General features: G+C 37.8%; 1 protein-coding gene across 1 annotated transcript in view; it reads left to right on the forward strand.

The window, feature by feature from the left end:
• Nucleotides 1–22,439, forward strand: part of KCNH7 (potassium voltage-gated channel subfamily H member 7) — a 242,395-nt gene that overhangs the window by 212,804 nt on the left and 7,152 nt on the right. Inside the window, exons 11-13 of the mRNA XM_050899922.1 lie at nt 953–1,158; nt 3,839–3,938; nt 18,964–19,215. Of these exons, the coding sequence (XP_050755879.1) occupies nt 953–1,158; nt 3,839–3,938; nt 18,964–19,215 (558 nt within the window). The remainder of the gene's footprint in view (nt 1–952; nt 1,159–3,838; nt 3,939–18,963; nt 19,216–22,439) is intronic.

Below are 22,439 nucleotides of genomic sequence, written 5' to 3' on the forward strand. Positions count from 1 at the left end.
TCTTTTAGCTGTTTGCTCACCTAGTTTTCAGCTACCTTTTTAGAAAATGGAGAAACCAGAACTACTTGCAGTAACGTAATATAAAAGCCACAAATGTTTAACAGAGAGGCAAAATCACCTCTGTATTCTTTTTTAACAGTCTACTGTTTCTCAGTTGCTGTGACCACTATTCTTTTCCACACGTGTTTTCCTAGTTTCCGTCCAAACACCATTTTGCAGGTAAGCCCTGCACTCCTTAGTTTAGAGCATATTTTTACAGGTCTATGGCTGCAACGGCTCTGCATTGATGAAGGTTAGGTGCAGATTTGGGGAAAACAAGCAATTAAATAGAGATGACAATTTTAGCAAACAGGTACGGTGAATGTGTCAACATTGATGGAAAGAATTGTAATAGTACCAAAAGAGAGGCAGCTATGTTTAAAGAGCTTCTTCAAAACTTCTTCATCTTGGAAGTTTTGCATTCCCTCTGAAAAATATAAAAACTAAGTCATTTTCTACTAGACCACATTTCAAATATGGTCTGTTTCTTCATGTAATTCTTAACAAAATGAGATTCCAGGCCAAACAGGTCCCGGACTCTACTGAACAACAGAAATTACATCTTTATCATCATAACAATATGATTTAAATCAGCAAATAATGTTTTTACAAGAAAGGACAAAGGAACCTGCTCTAGTTATGCTGTTGATGGAACTGAAGAAAAACTGTGATGAAACTAGATTTTCCTTTCACTTAGTCCAGTTATATGCCTATGTAATTTCATTGATTTTAATAATTTTACTTTTAATATTTAATAATAATACTTTTGATTTACAACAACATACGTGCAATGGTAATCTGATCGTATCACTTCATGTAAAATCAAGTATTCTACACCATTATCATAAAGAAATACATCATTCAATTTATTAATGTTTAAAATAACAATCTCCATCTAATTTTCTTTCTGCAGGGAAAAATGATATTTTTGGAGAGATGGTACATCTTTATGCAAAACCAGGAAAGTCAAATGCAGACGTGAGAGCTTTAACTTACTGTGACTTACATAAGATCCAGCGAGAAGATCTACTAGAAGTTTTGGATATGTACCCTGAATTTTCTGATCTCTTCCTCACCAATCTAGAACTGACTTTTAATCTGAGAGATGAAACTGCAAAGGTACGTACAATAAGTTATTTTTTTCTTAATATTGGGCCGAATCTGTCCCACAGTAGCAAAACTTGAAAACAGCAATTGAAAAACCAAGGTTAGCAAAATTAAAAGCTAAAAACCTGAGGCCAAATCCTATTTTAAAAAAATACACTCACCTGATTGCTCCTACTGAAGTCAGTTAAACTCAGCAGAAGTCAATGAAATGATTCAGATGACGTTAACCTAACAGCATTTGGTTCTATATTTAAATAATATTAAAGTTTCGGCCAGGGGGATTTTGGATGTTTTGTTAAAGCCATGGAAAATATGTTTTTTTCAGATGACTATAGCCTGGGTCACCACAAGGGAAACTTCTGACACTAAATATAACTGTACAGCCATAAAATAAAGATAAATCATATTATCCGGATTCATTCTGTGTCTAACAATAGAAAATATTTAATTGCCTTTCCAACATGAATTGTTAATTCTCTTATCTTGGAGTACACCCTACCTCCTAGGAGACTAAAAGCATAGAAGGGACTTTTCAAATTTCACTCAGTCTTCAGATTTGCAGGGGTTTCTTGGTCTCTTCTTCCCACAGTGACTTTCCTAAGCGTCCCCTTTTGCACAGATTGCATCTTCAGGAAAGTAGAAAAATTACCATTGTTTCCTTATTTCAGACTGCTGGGGTCAATCTGAATTGGGAAAGAAAGGGGAGGTTTGGCCAGAAGGGGAGAGGGAAAAGGCTGTTGCCCAGCTCGTGCTACTGGGGCTAAAGCTTTCCCTAGAAAGTTGCAGGGTACACCAGCACTGGCTGCCAGAAATGGACTACATTGCCCACAGAGTGACTAGTTTACATTTCATTATTTCTGAGATACTGCTGTTTTGTGGTTTCTGACTATACTTTTAAGGAAAAACAGAGGTTCAGCGAGAAGGAACTAACACAATTTGGCCTCAAAGGCCTTCTGAGAAACAAGGAGACGAAGAACATTAAGTTTTGGGCTGTAAATGACAGGAACACCTTTGCCAATCACATGTGGATCGTTAGTGTAAAAAATTAAAACAAATATAACTTCTGACAAGAAATGTCACTTCTTTTTATGCTGAGCTGTTTTTTTAATAAAAGATCATTCTGAAAATAAAAGACCAATTCTGTTCTTTATTTTAAAAGTCATCCTTTTGTGTTTATTGAAAAGGTCATCAATAGTAATTGCATGTGAAATACACTACAATGAATTTATAGTCTAGTCATAAATTTAAGTTGAAACTGAAAGTCCACATATTTGAAAAATTCCTTGAGGATAAATTCACATTAATGATTTTAGTCTGAGAAATTATTTCCTGCAATTACATTGTCATCAATATTTTATCATTATTTTTTCCTTAGATCTCAGAAAATTGAAACAAAATTCCGTCTTCTGTGTTGTGGTGTAGAATACACAAAGAAAGTCCTCACTGCTCATGTTCCTTAGAAATTTTTCAGTTGTTATTTCTTACTGCTATACCAGCCACTAAGAAAAAATCATTAGACTTCACAGAGACAGGGAAGGGAGGACAGGCTCACCCATGCCTCTGAGCTTGCAAAATCACAGTTTTCAGCAATTCCACTTGCTTTCCACTGTCTATTGCAATCCAGAAAATCATCCCCCAAAAGAAGTGATGAGCACATTCTGATCGTCAAAACGTCACTCAGATCCAGATTTGTTATCTGAATAATAGGTGCTTCTGCCTCAACTTCTGCTCCTGTCCTCCTATTTATGTAAAAGTGCCTTTTTCTTCCTGCAGTTATTCTACCAGTGGGCCACCACTGAAGCACCTTACCCACTAGGTTTACAATGAATGGAATAGAGAAAGATGTAAACACTTCCCACTTCTTTCCCTCTGCCCTTCTCCCACATGCAAATCTGCTTACTTGAGTGAGGGAAACCTCACTAGCACGGGGAAGGGAAGTAGGCTGAAGCCAATGCCATGGGTGTGTACGCAAAGAGCATAACTGGTGTTATATTTGCTTATTTGTAAATTTCTCAGTTTTAAATAAGTAGAAAGAAGAGTTAAATGCATCTTGTATTTATTATGGCAAAAAAGCATATCCACCTTCTATAAGACGCATAGAAAAAGACAACATTTTGTTCTGCTATGGAAATAAGTATCTGAATGAACTGAATCCGATAGAGAGCAAGGGAGGGTCTAGAAGGATAAAATAATGAGGGGTAAAGTGTTTGGTGTTTGTCAGCCTTATATTTATTGTTGTAAAATGTAACCTTTATAATCATTACCATGTAGTTAAATATAAATCTAATTACAGTCAGTTACCACATTACTTCTTGCAATAGTATACATTCTCTGTTACAGGTTATTTAATTTTTTTCCATTAATTTCTCTAAGATTACTTAAACCACATCTGTGAAAGTTCAGGAAGCTGATAACACATGAACACATGTCTTTCCATGTAAATTTATTATCAAGATACTTTTGTTTCACCATCAGGTGGTGACATTGTTGGTTTTGCTCAATCTACATGAACTTCTTAATGTTAGCATTGAGCAATACCATTAGCTGGGGATGGAGAGGTTGATGCAGACTGACTTGTGTAATATTGCCTTTCGTAAGGCTTGAACATGATTAACAGTCAATCACCTATTGAAAACCTGCTCTCTTTAGATGGGACTAATCTGTCATTATGTTTCATATTTCATTAACCAAGTCTGACCTCGTAATAAGATCACAAACTACTAATGATATGGATGGAGATAACTGCAAACTACGAAGACGGAAATTGTCCTTTCAAAGTGAAATAGAGAAAGGTAATTATCTTCATTTCTTACATTAGACAGCACTGCTTAATTATTCATTGGTATTTCACTTGGTAATGCTGGGTACATTAGGATCCCATGTTGGCTGTTACTGTAGCAGCTCTTGAGAATCCAGCTGAGCAGCAAAAACACTCTGTGCATTGTCCCCTATATGGTTATATATGACTAGAGGATATCAGTTTCACCCTTCCCTGACTTCACACCTATCAGTGCAGAGCTGTTCAAGCACTAAGCTACCTTATTGCCTTTGAGATATACATATATATATATGTATATTATCTCTTAATGTCTATTTTCTGAGACACCATGTTTTAAACCGTTTGGAGAAGCCAGTCTATTGGATTATTTATTAGCAGCGTTGATTTTATTTCCTCAGCAAAGTGCTTTGTTGAACTTGATGCTAGGTAGTGTTTCTCCCTGGAATTAAAATATTTTGTTTTCAGGACACAGTAGATTCACCATAGTCAGATTTTAATTCATATGGTAATGTGTAAAATGTTGTCCTGGCAAGAGTTCAGGCAACATTTTCTGTGCTTACGTTCACCTTAGAGTGAGTGCTTAGTGCTTTTGGGAGTAATCCTAATGAAGGAAAATTCAGTGAAATATTAAACTATGTCACCAGTATTCAGTACTGCTGAATACCAGGAACTGTAGATAGTAGCTGTGGTCAGACAGCAACAGTCATGAAGACAACTAAACTGATACTCGCTGGGTTTTCATTTTTATGTAGGGAAAGTACATTTCCTTGAATAACATTACACTTTTATGGTCCAATGGTTTGTCTGACAAGTTACTGTTTCTGGTATGCCTGTCTTTCACACTCCACAGTTAAACCCCAATCTCAAATGCAGCATAATACCAATTTATAGACTTGCGGAGTAGCTGATGATAAATGGGAACACTTTAAACATACATAGCAGGTATAATGCTCAATGAAGGAGGACTTTAATCCAGAGCGTGGCTACTCAGAACAATGACATTGCTGTTTGATCAAAGAAGCATCTTTAGGGCAGGAAGCCAAGACTGACAACAAATCTGTCAGGAAAATGTCCCCATGAAATATTCAATCTGCTCTTCACAAAGAATCTGTTGACAGAGGCACTTTGCCTGAATAACCTTCACATTTCTTATGAGAAAACATATGCTGCCACCTAGACAAGATGGAAGTGATCTTTCATGTTGTGCCTGCTGCAGAATTACAAATAGGCTCCTCAGGTGTCAACGTGGTACCAAGACCCCTAGGCTGTTATGGTTCTTGTCCAGTAGATTACACTGAACATCCTCTTGGAGACATTTATTTGCATTACTTTCGAAAGAATATAATTTCCCACAGTTTTGTCTTTGGAAAAAAAAAACTTGCACCATTGGGGAAGAAGAGACAAGACTGGCAACAAGCCCCTTAGTCCTGATAATGACTATATAGCATCTGGTAATGTCTGAGTTAGTTAGACAGAAATGCGGTGCATTGGAAGTTCATCTGAGAAGAAGATGCAATCGTAAGAGTCCTTTGCCAAGAACTGAGTACGCTTTTGGCCCACTGGCTTACTGCCCCTCTCCAGTCCCTGTTCAGATTCTCTATATGTTGCCATAGCCACAGCAGACACCTCGTAGTCATAGATCTTCAATGTCACTTTTCTGTGGCCCATCCTACATCCTGTATGAGGTTGTAGAGTACTAGAGGTTACTACTGGCTTGTAAAGTAATATTCTATTGATTTCAACACTTTACATATAGGAGGGAGTGGCATTATATTTTGATCCAGCATAGTTAGTCTATAATGATAAATATTTGGGGATGATCCTGCCGAGTGCCTCAGAAGAACTGGAGTAGAAAAGACAGAGTTCCTGAACACACAGCTGGCAAATGCATTTCTGGTCACAGTATTCTTACAGATAAAAAGTATGTTTTGTATGACGACTTTTAACAATCATATTTTGGTTTCAGAACTACACTTTGAACAGGATAGACACACCCAGCATTCTCACTTTCATATTTTGATATTTTACATCTCACTAAATTCTTATTGATTTGTAATTATTGGGGGGGGGGGGGGGCGGGGAGGTTGCTCATGAAATGGTCTTCTTGCTGGCATTCTTTGCTTTCAGCTGTTGACCTGCTAGCATATTATGCAGCTTGAAATTGTATTGTTTCCATTTTTAGTGTGATCATCAGCGATTTTCTCCCTTTTGGAGTGATAAAAATGGGATTGTGTTATCTCGGCCTTTAGTTCATGCTAGCCTGATTTGGATCTTGTTGCCATGGTAACTCTTCCTGCACGAGTTTTATCAGGGGTTAAACAAAATCACAGCTCTCTGTTATGCATCTGCAGTTAGTACCATTACTTTTCCACGCAAGACCTTCTCACTCCACCTATACGTATTTCCACCATTTCTTACCTGTGTCAACAAAAACTGATCTTAGCTAGTACATTGGGCTCTGCCATAATGTGATTTTAAAGGGTACAAGGCTACTTGAGGGACCAGCTTGTTCTCTGGCTTCCAGAAAGGACTGCAATACCACAAGAAATCCCCTGCAAAAATTCACACACACACACTACATAGCGGCTTATTCTTGCTCTAACCCAAAAGGAATTCATTGCAGGTCTGTCAGAATAATGGATGATATTCCTTGCACAGGTGCAGGTGCAGCCTTAGCCAGTTGCCATAGATGCTTGACAGTCAGCCAAGAAACTCTCTCCATGACTGCTTAAAATAAGCAGTATTTCTGCCTGACAGTTCCAAACAAAGCTCTCAGCTGGGTTGGCAAGTTAGTCTCCTGCTGAAAACCGAGGGACAATGAGCTGCTCCATCTACATTCTGTTGTCTCTTTCAGCAGTGCAGAATACAATCCTTCCTTGCCCATTTCTCCTTTTCCTCTAGTAGTTCTGTGGGAGTTAGCTAATTTCAAGGGAAACATATAAGGGCAAGAAGTTTCTTTTGGTCTGCTAGTTCTGAGTGCAGATGTATTATCCCATGCTGAATAGGGCATCACTAGAGTTGGTTACATCAATATGAAATCCAAACATACAGGTAAAAAATGCAAAAGTTACAGACAGAGTGTAAGTAAGCTCACTGAGAGCTTGAAAACTTGAGGTTTTGAAAAGACTTTTCTGGAGTTCAAGCATTATTACTTTTGCTAGCATCTTGTTTAACTTTTTGTTAATGTTGGCTCTAAAATGTTAACCTTCTTGGGATTGTTCCAGTGTCTAATTATTCTCATTAAAAGATGTATTCTTTGCATTTAACTTTAACTCATGTAACCCTTAGCTGAAGGCTGTCAAAATTCTGGACCTGTTCTGGGCACTCACAGGTAATTTTCTTGAAGCCCTAGAAGCAATCAGGTATGAAATCCTTTCCAAGGAGAAAACTGATTTTGGGCTAAAACTGTACTTGTTACATAGCCAAATCATAGCCACCCTTTGTTCTTTTGACAGGGCATATAAAATCTTTCCATCATATCCAGGGTAATTAAAATACTGGCTAAATAAACCAGCATGGACATACTAACTGAGAATGTAATGACAACCTTACTGAAATAAATCCTTATTCTGGATTTTTAGCTGTGATCCAAAAACAAGAACATCATCCCACGGACTCTAGCTGAGAGGATGATAAGAACTCCAATGGAGTTATATTGTTAAATTAGTAACCGGAGATTCAGGTAGCTAGGAATACTTAATCTTTAACTTTTGTCAGCTGGCCCAGGGAACTCATAACATGGAATTTTTATTTCCATGGACATGATTTTAAAAGACCACAAAAGAAAGTTCTTTCTTACAAAATCTTGTTACGCAATTATTGCATGCACTTGCCCATGTTGACACAGACTGTAACAATCAAGTGGGATATAAAATGCATTTTGCAGTGTTTCATTTTTAGCATATTGTTAATTAAGTAAACTTATATAGTACTTAATTTTAATTTGAAGAGTTATGCTTCTTGACCAGATTTTTCCAAAAGTATCTACTGATCTATTCTCAAAGTAAACACAGAAGCCAGAGCTCTAATAAATTCTAATTGCATCTTGATTAGTATAGCTACCTTAAGTGTGCGGTGCTTGTAGGTACTATCCAGGCTAAGAAGCCAAACCATATTAACATAGCTTTATTACACAAGGTATCCAGAGGCCGTGGCTGGCAATAGAGAAGACAAGGAAATCTTTCAGGAACTGGTTCTCCTGCCTAAACGTATGAGGTGAAGCAGTACTGAGAGAATGGGGAAACACTCCCCTGCCCCTGCTCTCTCCCATTCTTGTCTCCTTCCCCCAGCTTATATATTTAAATGCTTACTTTATGAGTAGATGACTCAGCCAAGCACTGTGCTGTGTCCCCAGCAAGAAAGTAGGGTAAGAATCTGGACAATAATTGAAGCTCTTACTTAACTGTGTTAAACTGTTAGTATTGTGCTGATGAAGATTGCTTGGGCTTAATTAGAAAAGAGTTTCTAATATTCATCCAAAGTGTCAGGTAGTTAAATGACCAGGAAACAACTAATATCTTGGCAGGCAGCATATGGCTTGAAACAAGACCTCATGTCCCTGAAATCTTACCTTCAGCATGAAACCCCTAACAAAAAGTATATGGTCATCAGAGAGCCCATCACTGCAGTTTTCCATCTGCTCCTATTATTGTTATTGTTATTGCTGTTACCACAGTGCCTACGAGCCACCTTGGGGAGCTTCCACAGAAGAGTCTTGTTTCCAGCAGTTGCTCCCAAAAAGGCTGTTTCCAGAGGCCAAATCTGATCAAAATGTTGTATGCAGTCACACATACCCATAGCCATCCTTTGAAAAAAAAAGTAATAATACTACTACAGTGAAAGCTGAATTCCTTGTAAAAGAGAAGAGAGTTCTAAACTTGATAGGAGAACTACTTTGGCCTTTGCCCTGAATCCCTTCTGAGGTGCATGTTTATAGTTCTTTGTTTCTGATTTTTTAAGTATAGTATTATTTCCTGAAGTATAAATCAAGAATTGTCCTTCCATTATTATCTGATTAGCATTAAAGTTGATACAAAGCCAGACAAAGCAAAGAAAATTCAGAGATAAGGCTGTCACTCCATCCCTAACTTATCTCATTGTACTAAAAATGGCACAAAATAAATGAAGGATTGCATACTCACTTCAACTTTGAAATTCTTGGCTTTTTAAATATGTCTGAAATTCAGTTATTCAAAACTAGCTCCTTTCTTAGTCCATTTAAAAAAAGGAACATGGATCCTTACAGAAAAGTTACCCAGTCTTTAGTCCAGGATGGCGGGGGGACATTTCAGTATCTTCTGCTATTCCCTGTTTCCAGAATCATCCAAACCTTCATAGCTCAGAGAGGCAACACAGCAAAACACACATTAATTTACCAAACTCTCACAAGCAGCACTGAGACAGAACAGTAATCCAAACAGCTCTCTCCAGTACAGTTCATTTCCTTCACCATCACTATCCAACCTAGTGGAACCTTTCAGCAAAATTGCCAGGACTTGCTGTAACGATGGAATTTCACTAGTTTGTATCTTTAGGTTCCACAGTGAAGACTTAGGAGCTCCCAAATTATGAATGAAATTGGAACTAAAGGAATCTTCTGTCATTAAAAACAGTCATAGAAAAATAAGAACTTTAAGCCTTTTTACTACTGAGAGGAGAAAATGTTTTAACTTTCCTAAAATAACCTTCAGTAACCTACTTTTCCTAGGAATAGGAATCTTCCTGCATCAGTTTCTAGACAGACATCATTTTTCCTTGGTGTTAGTCAAATACCACACACATATCTGACTGTACATTTTGTAAGTAAGGGGTCCTAAAGATAGGTGGGAAATCTGAAGGGAAACATAATGAGTAGAAGCGAGGAAGAAGGAAGAAAACAAAAGTGTGCTGAAGAATATAAGGATCTCCACAGCCCAGGTTTCAGGAGCCATTGTAAGTCTTTGGCATTGTTTCAGATTTTAAGGTCTGACAAGTCTACACACATCTACTGTACCAAGGTGCTGAACAAGGACTTATAGATACACAAGTCCATGTGCCTGGTGGAACTTTAGATAAGTTCTTTCTACCAGCTTAAGAAATGTCTCAAGAAACGTGTGTGCACCTTTAAGAACTCTTGTCTCTGCCACGTTCTGAAAATGGCCAAGCTTTGATATAACTGTATCTGTTTCAAAAGATTATTTTTAAGCCAAAAAATCTCTGATGGAAAGAATCTATTTTCACTTGTTCTTTGTTTCACCTAAGTTCTGCTGGATATTATGCTGTAGAAGGGCATAACTATACATGATGTTCACAGAAGAAAAAATTGTAGTAATGTAGCCAGTCCTCATCTTATCATAAAAATCTGGCACTGTTGCTAAATTAAATTATTAATTAATATGTGATTAATTCAGGGTTCATTACATTGCTCTTTTTTATTTCTAAAATTTTTAATTCTGTGGTCCTCAAACGTGAAGAAATATCTTTATCAATGAGTAGGCACTGTATGCTTTACAGCTCTAGTTATAACTAAAAAGCTGCAAATGTAACTTTCCACTTTTAAATGTGAATTCTAGTGCAACTAACCACCAGAATACTACGTGATTATTTAGATTAACAAAAGCAAATAAAGTGTACGTGAAAGGCAGCCTTTATGTTAATTCTCTCATTGTACTAAGCATTATTACTGTATTACATGTGATATATAAATAGTTTTCCTGTTCAGAGACCCTTGCTATACAAAGAGCACTGCAGATTTTAACAGTACAGTTTGTTTTCAGAGCTTTAGGACCAACTCCTCCTGACCATACCAATTTCTATTTTTTCAGCTGAGATCATTTGGAAAATATTTAGAACTGAACTTCTCAGACTATCCAAAAGACATTTTGCACAGCTTTCAAACTACTTTTCTTTTTTCATGCACACTAAATTTGTGATTTTTCCATACAATTTTCATGCAATAAAACCATCCAAAAAGTAGGTAATTTTTCTAGTACTAATAATTAGACATTCTGTTAACTTTAACAGTGCTATAATCATTAATGATATTTCACCAAGGAGCAAGAAAAACCTCTAGAGATACTAATTTATGCTTTATTATCACTTCAAGTTGTTAGTTATAAGGACGTTATGATTAAACTTTCCTTAAAAGTTTTTGCTTTTTTCTGTACGATTTTGTCCTCAGGGATGTATTGGTAATGTGCAGATGTTGGAGCAAGCTATTTTTTGAGCAGGCACTCAAAAATGTTTACGAAGGCAGCACTTCTCAGTTTCCCTGGTCACCAGTCATGACCTGAGATGATCATGACAGCAATAGAAGATTGTCCTGACAATGGACAAATTTCTCTTCAGCTGAAAAATAGTAGAGTGCTTTGTTCAAGTTGTTCATCTTCTGGAATGGACTTTCAGATTACCTTTCCTGGGACATGTTCCCTGTCAGGACATGAGTTGAGGCTGGTTTTGACAAACATCCAGATGTTATGATATGCAGCGTCAGGACTCTGAGGCTGAGTGTAGGCCAAGTTGATTCTGAGAGACAAGAGCTCAAGCACTAAAATTTAAGATTTATAAATGTCTTAGGTTTGTTTAAGTGAATTCAGGGTAAGTTATAGTACTTTCTGATGTTTGAGAAGGGTTAAATATCTCTATAGACAAGGCCAAAATTAGTTTTCAGATAAATTCTCTGGTAGCAAAGGTGAAGTAGCTCTCATTTCAAATGTTGCATACAAAATGATGTCCAGAATTTTATCTATTGCTTGTTATGCATTTCTAAAGATTGTGGGGATCACGTCCTTCTCCCACTGGAAAATAAATCCACTAAAGTTCTTTATACTGTTTCCCGTAAGACTGTTTGCAAATCAGTACAGTTTTCTCTCTGAAGATTTTAAATTCACTAAAATTAAGCAATAAAGAGTTAATAGAACTTGTGAACTAAAAATCCATTCTGAAGTCTGTCATTGGAAGGTCCTGTATGAACGTAATTTTCAATTAAAAATATTAATTGCAGATTGGGTTAAGAGACCCAATCCAAAAGACCCAAGTCAAAGAAAGGATGGCAACAGGAACAAAAGTGTCAGACATTTTGCCTATGGATTTCATTGTTATAAAAATATATCTTAAAGGAACATAAATTACTTTAACTTTTTTCTTTTATTCTTAGATATATGAAAAATACAGCAAAAAGGTATATCTTCACCATAGCAACAGTTATCTACTGAATGACTAGACACTGGGTTGTTTTTCATTTTCATGTTTACAAGCAGTCAGCTTCCTCCTTTTTTATATTCTTCTGTTACCTAGTCTGTCAGAAGGCACTCAGTTATATTTAGCAATGATGTACTCCATACCAGTCACATTCAACTAAGTATGAAGCAAACAGCAAGGAAAAAGGATTAGGAGCATTTCAATTAGCAGTTTCATAATCCTAAGGTCCCTGATTGGCATTGTATAGAGCACTTTAGCCTGCATACAACTTGAGTAGACTTCTCTGGAATCACTCCTCAAAATATGTCCTGCTCCACAGTACCAGTAATTTTTTATATTACATAAATATTATGTATCGATTATATTGTTCTTACACCACTAAGTGAAAAGCAGTGATTTCAGGAATTAGGATTACCATTTTCCCTGACTGATTTTATTCTGCTCCCCATCTATATGGTGGAAAACATAGGCATGGTTTGAACATCAGTGTTCACATTATCATAGATTCATAGACACATAGAATGGTTTGGGTTGGAAGGGACCCTAAAGACCATCTAGTTCCAACCCCCCTGCCATGGGCAGGGACACCTTCCACTGGACCAGGTTGCTCAAAGCCCCATCCAGCCTGGCCTTGAACACTCCCAGGGAGGGGGCATCCACAGCCTCTCTGAGCAACCTGTTCAAGTGCCTCACCACCCTCACAGTGAAGAACTTCTTCCTTACATCTAATCTAAATCTACCCTCTTTCAGTTTAAAGCCATTACCCCTTGTCCTATCACTACATGCCCTTGTAAAAAGTCCCTCTCCGGCTTTCTTGTAGGCCCCCTTTAGGTACTGGAAGGCTGCGATAAGGTCTCCCTGGAGCCTTGTCTTCTGCAGGCTGAACAACTCCAACTCTTTCAGCCTGTCTTCATAGGAGAGGTGCTCCAGCCCTCTGATCATCTTCGTGGCCCTCCTCTGGACTCGCTCCAACAGGTCCATGTCCTTCTCATGTTGGGGGCCCCAGAGCTGGATGCAGTACTCCAGGTGGGGTCTCACAAGAGCAGAGTAGAGGGGGAGAATCACCTCCCTCAACCTGCTGGTCACGCTTCTTTTGATGCAGCCCAGGATACAGTTGGCTTTCTGGGCTGCAAGCACACATTGCCGGCTCATGTTGAGCTTCTTGTCAACCAACACCCCCAAGTCCTTTTCCTCAGGGCTGCTTTCAAGCCACTCATCGCCCAGCCTGTATGTGTGCTTGGGATTGCCCCAACCCATGTGCAGGACCTTGCACTTGGCCTTGTTGGACTTCATGAGGTTCGCATGGGCCCACCTCTCAAGCCTGTCAAGGTCCCTCTGGATGGCACCTGGTCCCTCCAGCATGTCGACCGCACCACATAGATTGGTGTCTTCAGCAAACTTGCTGAGGGTGCACTCAATCCCACTGTCCATGTTGCCGACGAAGATGTTAAACAGCGCCAGTCCCAATACCAACCCCTGAGGAACGCCACTGGTCACTGGTCTCCACTTGGACATCGAGCCGTTGACCGCAGCTCTTTGAGTGCAACCATCCATCCAATTCCCTATCCACCGAGTGGTCCGTCTGTCAAATCCATGTCTCTCCAATTTAGAGACAAGGATGTCGTGTGGGACAGTGTCAAATGTTTTGCACAAGTCCAGGTAGATGACATCAGTTGTTCTTCCCTTATCTACCAATGCTGTAACCCCATCATAGAAGACCATCAAATTTGTCAGGCACGATTTGCCCTTAGTGAAGCCATGTTGGCTGTCACCAGTCACCTCCTTATTTTCCATGTGCCTTAGCATAGTTTCCAGGAGGATCTGCTCCATGATCTTGCCGGGCACAGAGGCACTGACTGGCCTGTAGTTCCCCGGGTCTTCCTTTTTCCCTTTTTAAAAATGGAGGCTATGTTTCCCCTTTTCCAGTCCGTGGGAACTTCACCAGACTGCCACGACTTCTCAAATATGATGGATAGTGGCTTAGCCACTTCATCTGCCAGTTCCCTCAGGACCCACGGACGCATCTTATCGGGATCCATGGGCTTGTGCACCTTCAGGTTCCTTAGATGGTCTTGAAAAAAACATCAACAGCTTTTGATTTTTTGACATGTTTGAGATTTTGCACTTTTTCAACCCTGTTTGTGGTATTGTATTTAATATACTATCTGAAATGCTTGGTCACTGACTTTTCATTCCAAATATTTGCTGCCCGTGATGCATGGGTGGGCACATAAGGCATTTTTCTGCTCTCTGACAAGGTAACTGACATTTTAAAATTAAAGAACAGATAACAAATAGTCATGATGACTAGCAAATATTTTGTTCATATGTAGGAAAGACAGATTGACCACCACAGGAATATTTGTGAATATCGCATAAGAAAGAGCTAATAACAGTTGAACCAAAATACTTGCTGGGGATCTGAAGATCTGTAGACCTTTTGAGCAATCAACCATCCCTCCTTCCCAGTCACACTGTGCATTTCTCCTTACCAAGGGACGTACTTGGTGTAGTGTAAAATAATATGGTAGGTTTTTTCAAAGGAAAGGGAAGATGTTGTGTCTGCTGAACAGATTTATAGTTATGCAGATCACGTTAATGATAAGGATTATCTGTTTTATGGCTTGGGATACAAATTGCTTTCTGTGGGGGTGTCGTGGTTTAACCCCAGTCAGCAACTCAGCACCACGCAGCCGCTTTCCCCTCCCCCTCCCAGTGGGGTGAGGAGGAGGAAAGGAAAAAAAAGTAAAACTCGTGGGTTGAGATAAGAACAGTTTAATAACTAAAGTAAAATATAATACTAAAAATAGTAATAATGAAATATAATAATAATAATAATAGTAGTAGTAGTAGTAGTAGTAGTAGTAATGAAAAGGAATATAACAAAAAAAGGAAGGGGGGGGAAGGAAAAAAAAAACAGTGGCGCACAATGCAGTTGCTCACCACCCGCTGACCGATGCCAGAGCCACGATCCACGCCTCCTGGCCAACTCCTCCCTGTTTATATACTGAGCATGACATTCCATGGTATGGAATAGCCCTTTGGCTAGTTCAGGTCAGCTGCCCCGGCTCTGCTCCCTCCCAGCTCCTTGCACACCTGCTTGCTGGCAGAGCATGGGAAACTGAAAAGTCCTTGGCTTAAGATAAGCGCTACTTAGCAACAACTAAAACATCAGAGTGTTATCAACATCATTCTCACACTAAATCCAAAACAGCACTGTACCAGCTACTAAGAAGAGAGTTAACTCTGTCCCAGCCGAAACCAGGACAGGGGGTGAGGAAGTCATTCACCTCATTTCCTGCACAAAATTGAATTTGTCTAGGCATATTATGGGACTTTTTATTGGATGGCTGAAAAAGGGAGTAAAAGTTTGCCACCTTGAGAAACACTAGGGTACATACAGGGCCCTGATTAAGTATGACAGATTCCAGTTAATGAAATTACAGTAGTATTAAACAATGCTGCTCTACATGTAATATATTACTGACACTTTCACCAATATTGTTTGCAGCAGACTAATACATTAAGAGAAAATATGTCAGACCATGCAGACTGCCACTGTCTGAATAATGTGAAACTTCAATACTACAGGCTGACCATGGCACACAAAAGAAACCTGTTTAATCTCTGGCAACCATCCCACCAAGCTGGATTTTATGCCAGTATTTCTGTGAGTCTATGTCATACCTATATTTCATTGCCCTGATGACAACACCGTTTCTTCCTTTCCTTTGCCAGTGCAAGTGCAAAAAGCAGGACACAAACCTTCTGATAATTACTATGAAGATTTTGGAATTTCCAGACAGCAAATGTCAGAGGACATTGCCTGTAAACTTGGCAGGCACCCAAAACACATAACAGGCTGAAACGAGTCCCATAAAGAGTGCAAATGATGTTTGTACATGTTTGGTAAAGCAGGAAGTTACAAAATAATCATCTTCAGCAAAACATGGTTTCTAGCAATCAGAATCAGAGAGTGAAACTTGTCTTACTGGAAAAGGAAGGAGGAAGCACCAGGATGAGGGGGGGGGGTTAACGATTACATTTATTTTGGAAACAGAAGAGAAAGGAGAAGAGAAACCTTTTGAAACCTGCAGTCTGCGTGATAGAAAGTGAACTTATCCATACGTACACATACACAGAGAGAAAACTTCTCTTCTGGAAAATTCATTCCAAATCAGTGACTGGATTTCATTACAAAAGGAAGGAGAAACTGGAGAAATTCACACTCTGAATAAAGCACTACCTAGATATTATTTGTAATATATTTCCACTGAGCTACAGAGGCACTGTTAAGCTGTTGAGCTGACGTACAGAGCTTGCACCGTCATCAGGTCCTGAAGAGCCAAATAAAAAATGCAGTTTCCATTTTAATTCCTACTCTAGGTGCAGAGTATGACAGGATTATTCTCCAGACAGAAGAATCTTTAGCATTAAATAAGAGTCTTTTAAAAGGAAAACAACTTTTAACTCTCTAAAAGTAGCCAGATGGCTAGCAGATAAAGCAACAGCGGTAAAGCCAAAGATGCATATTTTGAAACAGATCAGCTGATGAACAAATCTTCCCTGATTTCAGTAGGCAGGACCCTACATTCAACAGATCTCTGCTTTCCTTCTAATGCCAGTGAGTTCATTATACCTGGATAGCATTTGGAAAAGAATATGTTCTGTTGTTCTGATATAGATGGAGAGTAAATGCAGGGATATCGATCGAATTACCCTGATTTTACAGCAGTGTAATTGTTAGCAGAATCTGGCTTCTTGTTTCTAGATATTTTAGTATTCTATGAATATGACAGATAAGACAGTCTGCTATACTTCAGCTGCTAAACAATTTTTTTCATTAGAGTCTCAATGACCTCCTCTTAAAATTAGTCCACTGATTGATTTGTATTCCACAGGGTGCTCATTACAGCTACTGTTAGTGCACAAAATCCCATGAACATAAAAAATTACCCTAAAAAATGGCAATTTCAAGCTTTCATTAGAAGGTCTTTTTCACAGGTTGGATTCAGTCAAGCAGTAAGTAATTAAGACAGTTTACTGCAGCGTGACTGTATGTGTTTCACCATATATTCCCACAAGAAAAGCCATGGGAGACATGTACATTAGAACCTTCTTATGAAGCTTTCTTTTGGTTTTGTACTATTTTGGAGACGGGATTGCAGAGAACATGGTACTCGACTCTCCAGTCCGAGCACCCCCCAAGAGCTTTACACTGCCAGTCCATTTGCATTTGTGTTGATGCCTTTGCAGTATCAGGGTATCACCAGTATCACTTATAGCTAGTAATCCTGCTTAACAGAAGCCAAATAAAGTCACTTCAGTCCAGGGCTGTGATAATTGCCCTTGGAGACTCTAGAGGGTACAGTTACAGGACGCCTGCTTTGGTATTGGTTTTATTTTGTTCACCATTACCTGCCCTCACTGCTCACAGATGTCTGGACTCCTGCAGAGTGCTCCGTACAGATATTGCATTCTCTTTATGTGCAGATAAAGAAGATTAGATGAGGCCATGGTTTCATTTCCTTGTAGTGACCAGAAAACAGAGAAGAAACCTAGGGAATATACTAAATGTGGTATTAACCACTGCTGTAGGCTGTAAAGACTACAGACATTCCAGAGCTATGTTGATTAGTAATTAGCACAAAGCAGATGGGAAATCATGCTGTCTCCCCAGGAAGCTAATGCAAACTAGTTACAGTATTTATATGTTGTTGAGACTACCCTGCTAAAATGTGTTTTAAATAAATAGCAGAACTGGAATTATCTTGACATTTCAGTTAAAAATAGGTAAAACCAAATATTGAATTGGAAATTAGCTTCAAGTTTATGCTGAAAAGAAATCAGGAGTTCTCTATATTCATAAATGATCATTCTTGGGTTTGAATCCTATTTAATTTTTACCATGTGTTTTTAAAGGCATCTGCTTTAAATCTAGTTTTATTTGCCACTTCTTAAGAGGATTGAATCTGCTGTTCCTCACTACAGACCTTGAATGTGATTAATGAAAAATTTATTCTCAACTTGATTGGTACTCTGCTACCATATTATCACAGAATGTTGTGTACTTTTCTTATTCAAAAGATGGGATGTTCAGAGAACTGAAATTAATTCTAAAGGCTAAGGAATTTGGGCTACTTTGGAAAGCTGTTTTGACATGATCCCACAAAGACAGATAAGGAACTCCCTTCTTTTTGTACCAATAGGGTTTCTCTCTACCATATCAATCCTAAATATAGGTTTGACAGTAATGAGCGTGGAGAAATATGCTCTCTATTTAGGTGGGCCCAGACATTTTGAGGTTGAGTGGTTGATTAATACCTTTGCCTTTTCTGGGAAAAGAATAATCAGCAAAGATGCTTTTATGTGGGCATAACTGAAATGAGGAGTTCTGATACTGAGTCTGACATCTATGACTGTTAGCCTGTCAAGACTGTGAGAAATGCCCAAGAATGTGAGAAACTGGAAGAGGGAATGAAATAATAAATTAATTTTTTAAACTGTGGAATATAAAGCTTTCTCAAATCTGATCCTCACCTGGAAAAAACAGTGAGTAAACAAGAGTGCTGTGTTGGATAAAACCTTTGCTGTTTTGATATAAGCAACTTTTTGCATAATGAGGTATGGTTTAGGGACGACGAATCTTTACTACAAACATGCAAATGTCTTCTAGGACTTCAAAAGAAATATAAATCTCCTCCGGTACAGGAATCAAAAAAAGGCTTTAAAGTAATTTATTCTAATAAACTTCCTAACTGATATAATAATCATCTCCATCCTCAGACCAGAATAAACACAATTTCATGAACTGCATATTATTGTACACAATTATTTCTATTTAACAGATTATTTCAAAGAGAATGATCAGAGTGATCCTGAACCCTCAGGGGACACCACCATATACTATCAATCTATTAAGAAACACTTTGAGGAGAAAAAAAGTGGGTCATCATCTTTTGTGTCCTCCATTGAAGATGAGCAAAAGCCCCTGTTCTCTGGGATAGCTGATTACCCATCTGTAACAGAGAAAACCACAGAGGTGGACTTTGAAGAAATGGTTCATGCCACTGAAGAAATTCTTATTGACAAAAGAAGCAATTCTTGCAAAGGTAATCTAGCTGTTGCTACTTTGTAAAGTTTGAGTAGACACCTTTTTTAGTCTGATTATCAAAAATCATTTTCTGAATGGTTCTATTGATTCTTTACATAATATTTACTTTTGTGTTTCCTGAAAGTTTAACAAGAAAAAATATTTTAGATCAAAAATTATTATTTCTCGAGAGGATTAATGTAGTTTAATACACTGGCTGTGGGACTGGATTACAGAACCTCCAAAAGGCAATTCCAGGCTTTGTTAATAAATCATCTTGTAACTGAACTGCCTTAGGAAAGTCATTTAAACAAACTCTTTAAAATTATCAACTAGTACTGGACTTCATTGAGTGCCCGTGGATGAAAACTGCATTCAAAGCAGTAAAGAATCTCTCAAAGGGTGTTTGATATGCCAGGGTTGGGTTACAGTAAAAAATCCTAGATAATGAGAGCTAGATAAACCTAGTGATGGTTGCACAGGCACAAAAAAAATGTTTTCAGGTAACTAGTTTCATAGTCTCTATTGACAAGGCACAACGAAAATTAAGTGAAAAAAATTCATAATAGCTTAAAAGAATGCTATACTATTTTGCTGCACGTGTTGGTTAAAAGGAGTGCCATTACATCACACAGAACAAATCCTGACTTCCATAAGTAAAACACAAGAACAAAGATTTGAGCTTTTGTATATGACAAATGATCAGAAACTATTAAGCAATCTCAGTTACTTTTACATAGAGTTAAATCACATAATTAAAATTACATCTAATATACTAAAATATTAATTTTCTTCGTGATGAGAAGGGAAATTACTGAAAAGCCCTGGATTAATATACAATTTAAATATTGCTGCAAGTTCGTTTGTAATTGTTTCAGTCTGAAGGGAAGAATTACATATTTACTGTTTAGTGCTGTTTTCCCCAGCAGTTTGTTTCCATTGAGGCAATTCAACCATTTAACCATCATTCAATAAACTTTAGGCTTTTAGGCTATAATTTTAAATGAACCTGATGACTAACCAGGCCAAACAATGTATTTTTTACATCTCAAAGGTATGAATATGTGAAGTCTGGTCTCCTAAGGTTAAGGCTACATAAATCTGCACCACATACATAAACTTGTTGCATACATACTGCAATTTGAAAGCTTACCTTTCCCGTACCAATAGCCAGAAATGTGTCCTTGCAGCTATAGCAACATTTTCCAAGGCAACCTATTGCAGATTTTATTTGAGCTAAATTTAGCATGTCTAAAGGTTACATATTTCGATTAAGACCACATTCTTTTTTCCACTTTGTAATCTAGCACTTCTGGTAACGTGTGTGAAAGCTCATTACCTTTCTTGTAACTTTCATAAAAACTTCAAGGTCAATAAAATAAGATCAGCTTTGATTGATATATGTTTTAAACTAAATTCTTACTCCTGCTATTAATTAGAGATTAATTATAACTTACCATAAAAGTAGTTATAAACATAATGAAATTTTGAAATAAACTCTGCTTGTATGTAGGTATGTATGTTTATAATCCTCATATAGTATGGTACCTTATAAATCTTGAATACAAATGCACTTGTATAAAGCTACTGCAATTTATACCACTGTGACTGATACATATTTAATTATCTTTAGTTTTGTTTTAAGCTTTGGTCATTACTACCGATGAATGGAAAGACTGTTAATAATGTATTGTATATTGTGGGCAGAAACTGCATAAACTTCTCTCTCATAATCCTAAAATGCAACTTTTAACGTTAAAACCTATGGCTCTTTTGAGAAGACCTGATAATTTTTCTGTAGCTGGTAATCTACATATTGCAGAAAAATGCTATTTTCTGTTTTCACTTGGTCATTATTTGGGCTATAAGACTGATTCTTGAATTTCAAGTGAACCTAGTTATACATTTATTGATTTAGTTTTCAGTCTAGGATTCTTCAAGCCCTGGAAGACCATAGTTGGTTATAAAGTTGTAACTGCTGTTGGGCTTTTCTGGGGTTACTCGTGTATGTGGAAGTACCTGAAAAGATGCTTAGAACAGTACAATACTGTATCTTATAGTGTATTAACTTGCTTATAGTGTATGAACTTATTTTATAATTTGAGTGACAATTCATTTGTTTTGTCACAAATTAAATGTTTATTGTAATAGTCTACAAATACATATTCTGGGACAAAAAATTGCTGTGATTTTCCTGAGATAATCCACGGCATTGAAAAACACATGATTTTATTGAATGGTTTATTGTGTAAAATAACCAACAACTTGGTTTTTACAAGACATTAAAAAGCAGTGAAATGTATGGCCTATATTTTTAGTTTCTACTCCCGAAATTCACTGCTTAAAAGTAAGTCCACTGTATTTACAACATCCATTGCACCCACATCCATCGTTTAAAATTTTACCCCTGAATTTGTCATAGTTTGCTCCCTTCACTTTGCTGAGAGCTTTCCAACTTCCTTGGACACTGCAAATTGTGCCATGTGTGCCTACTAAAACCAAATTACATGCTTCTGTGACACCGTTTGCCTCTTTCCTTCTGTTGGCTTAAGTGGCTGAGAAGCTGTACAGGTTTCTGTGTAGCCAAGATGAAATCTCTTTCCCCTTCCTTCTGCCCAGTGCATAAAACCAGTTATAGGTCATGTCACATGAAATTCAAACACTCTCTACAGCTCCAGGAAACCTTCTACCACCTGCTAACCAAAGATCAGACAATGCAGTAAGCACCTTTCTCTGATAAAAAAAGAGAAGAAAGTCTCCTCCTCCACTTAGAGTCATGTAGTGAGAGCTCCCCTTCCTGGCTAAATCTACTTGAAATACTATATCTGAGCAAGAAATTTTTTTATTTATTTATTTTTTAATTGCTTTACTTAGAGCAACACTGCTTAAAGATGTGTTTGAAAAGCAGTAGCTAATATAATTTGGACAAACCTGTCACATGTCACCCACACTGTGTTTTTTTCTCTTTTCTTTGAAACATGGCTCTAGCTGCTACGGTTGCTTAGAAAAATTTCACAAGTGTGAAATGAATGTAACCTATGCTGAGTTATCAGCTCGCAGCGCCAAGACAAGTGTTAGGAGAAGCTCTGAGCAAACCATTCAGGGACTACTAGGGGATGTGGAATTCAAATCCAACTACTCATACAACAGAGGCTGACACCTTATAAGCAGCCAAGGATTTTGTCCAGCTGTATGTTGAGTAGCAGCCTGAGCGCAGTAAGAACTTTTAAAACATTCTGTAAC

Source organism: Gymnogyps californianus, chromosome 7, assembly GCF_018139145.2.
Source record: "Gymnogyps californianus isolate 813 chromosome 7, ASM1813914v2, whole genome shotgun sequence".
Taxonomy (NCBI): Eukaryota; Metazoa; Chordata; class Aves; order Accipitriformes; family Cathartidae; genus Gymnogyps; species Gymnogyps californianus.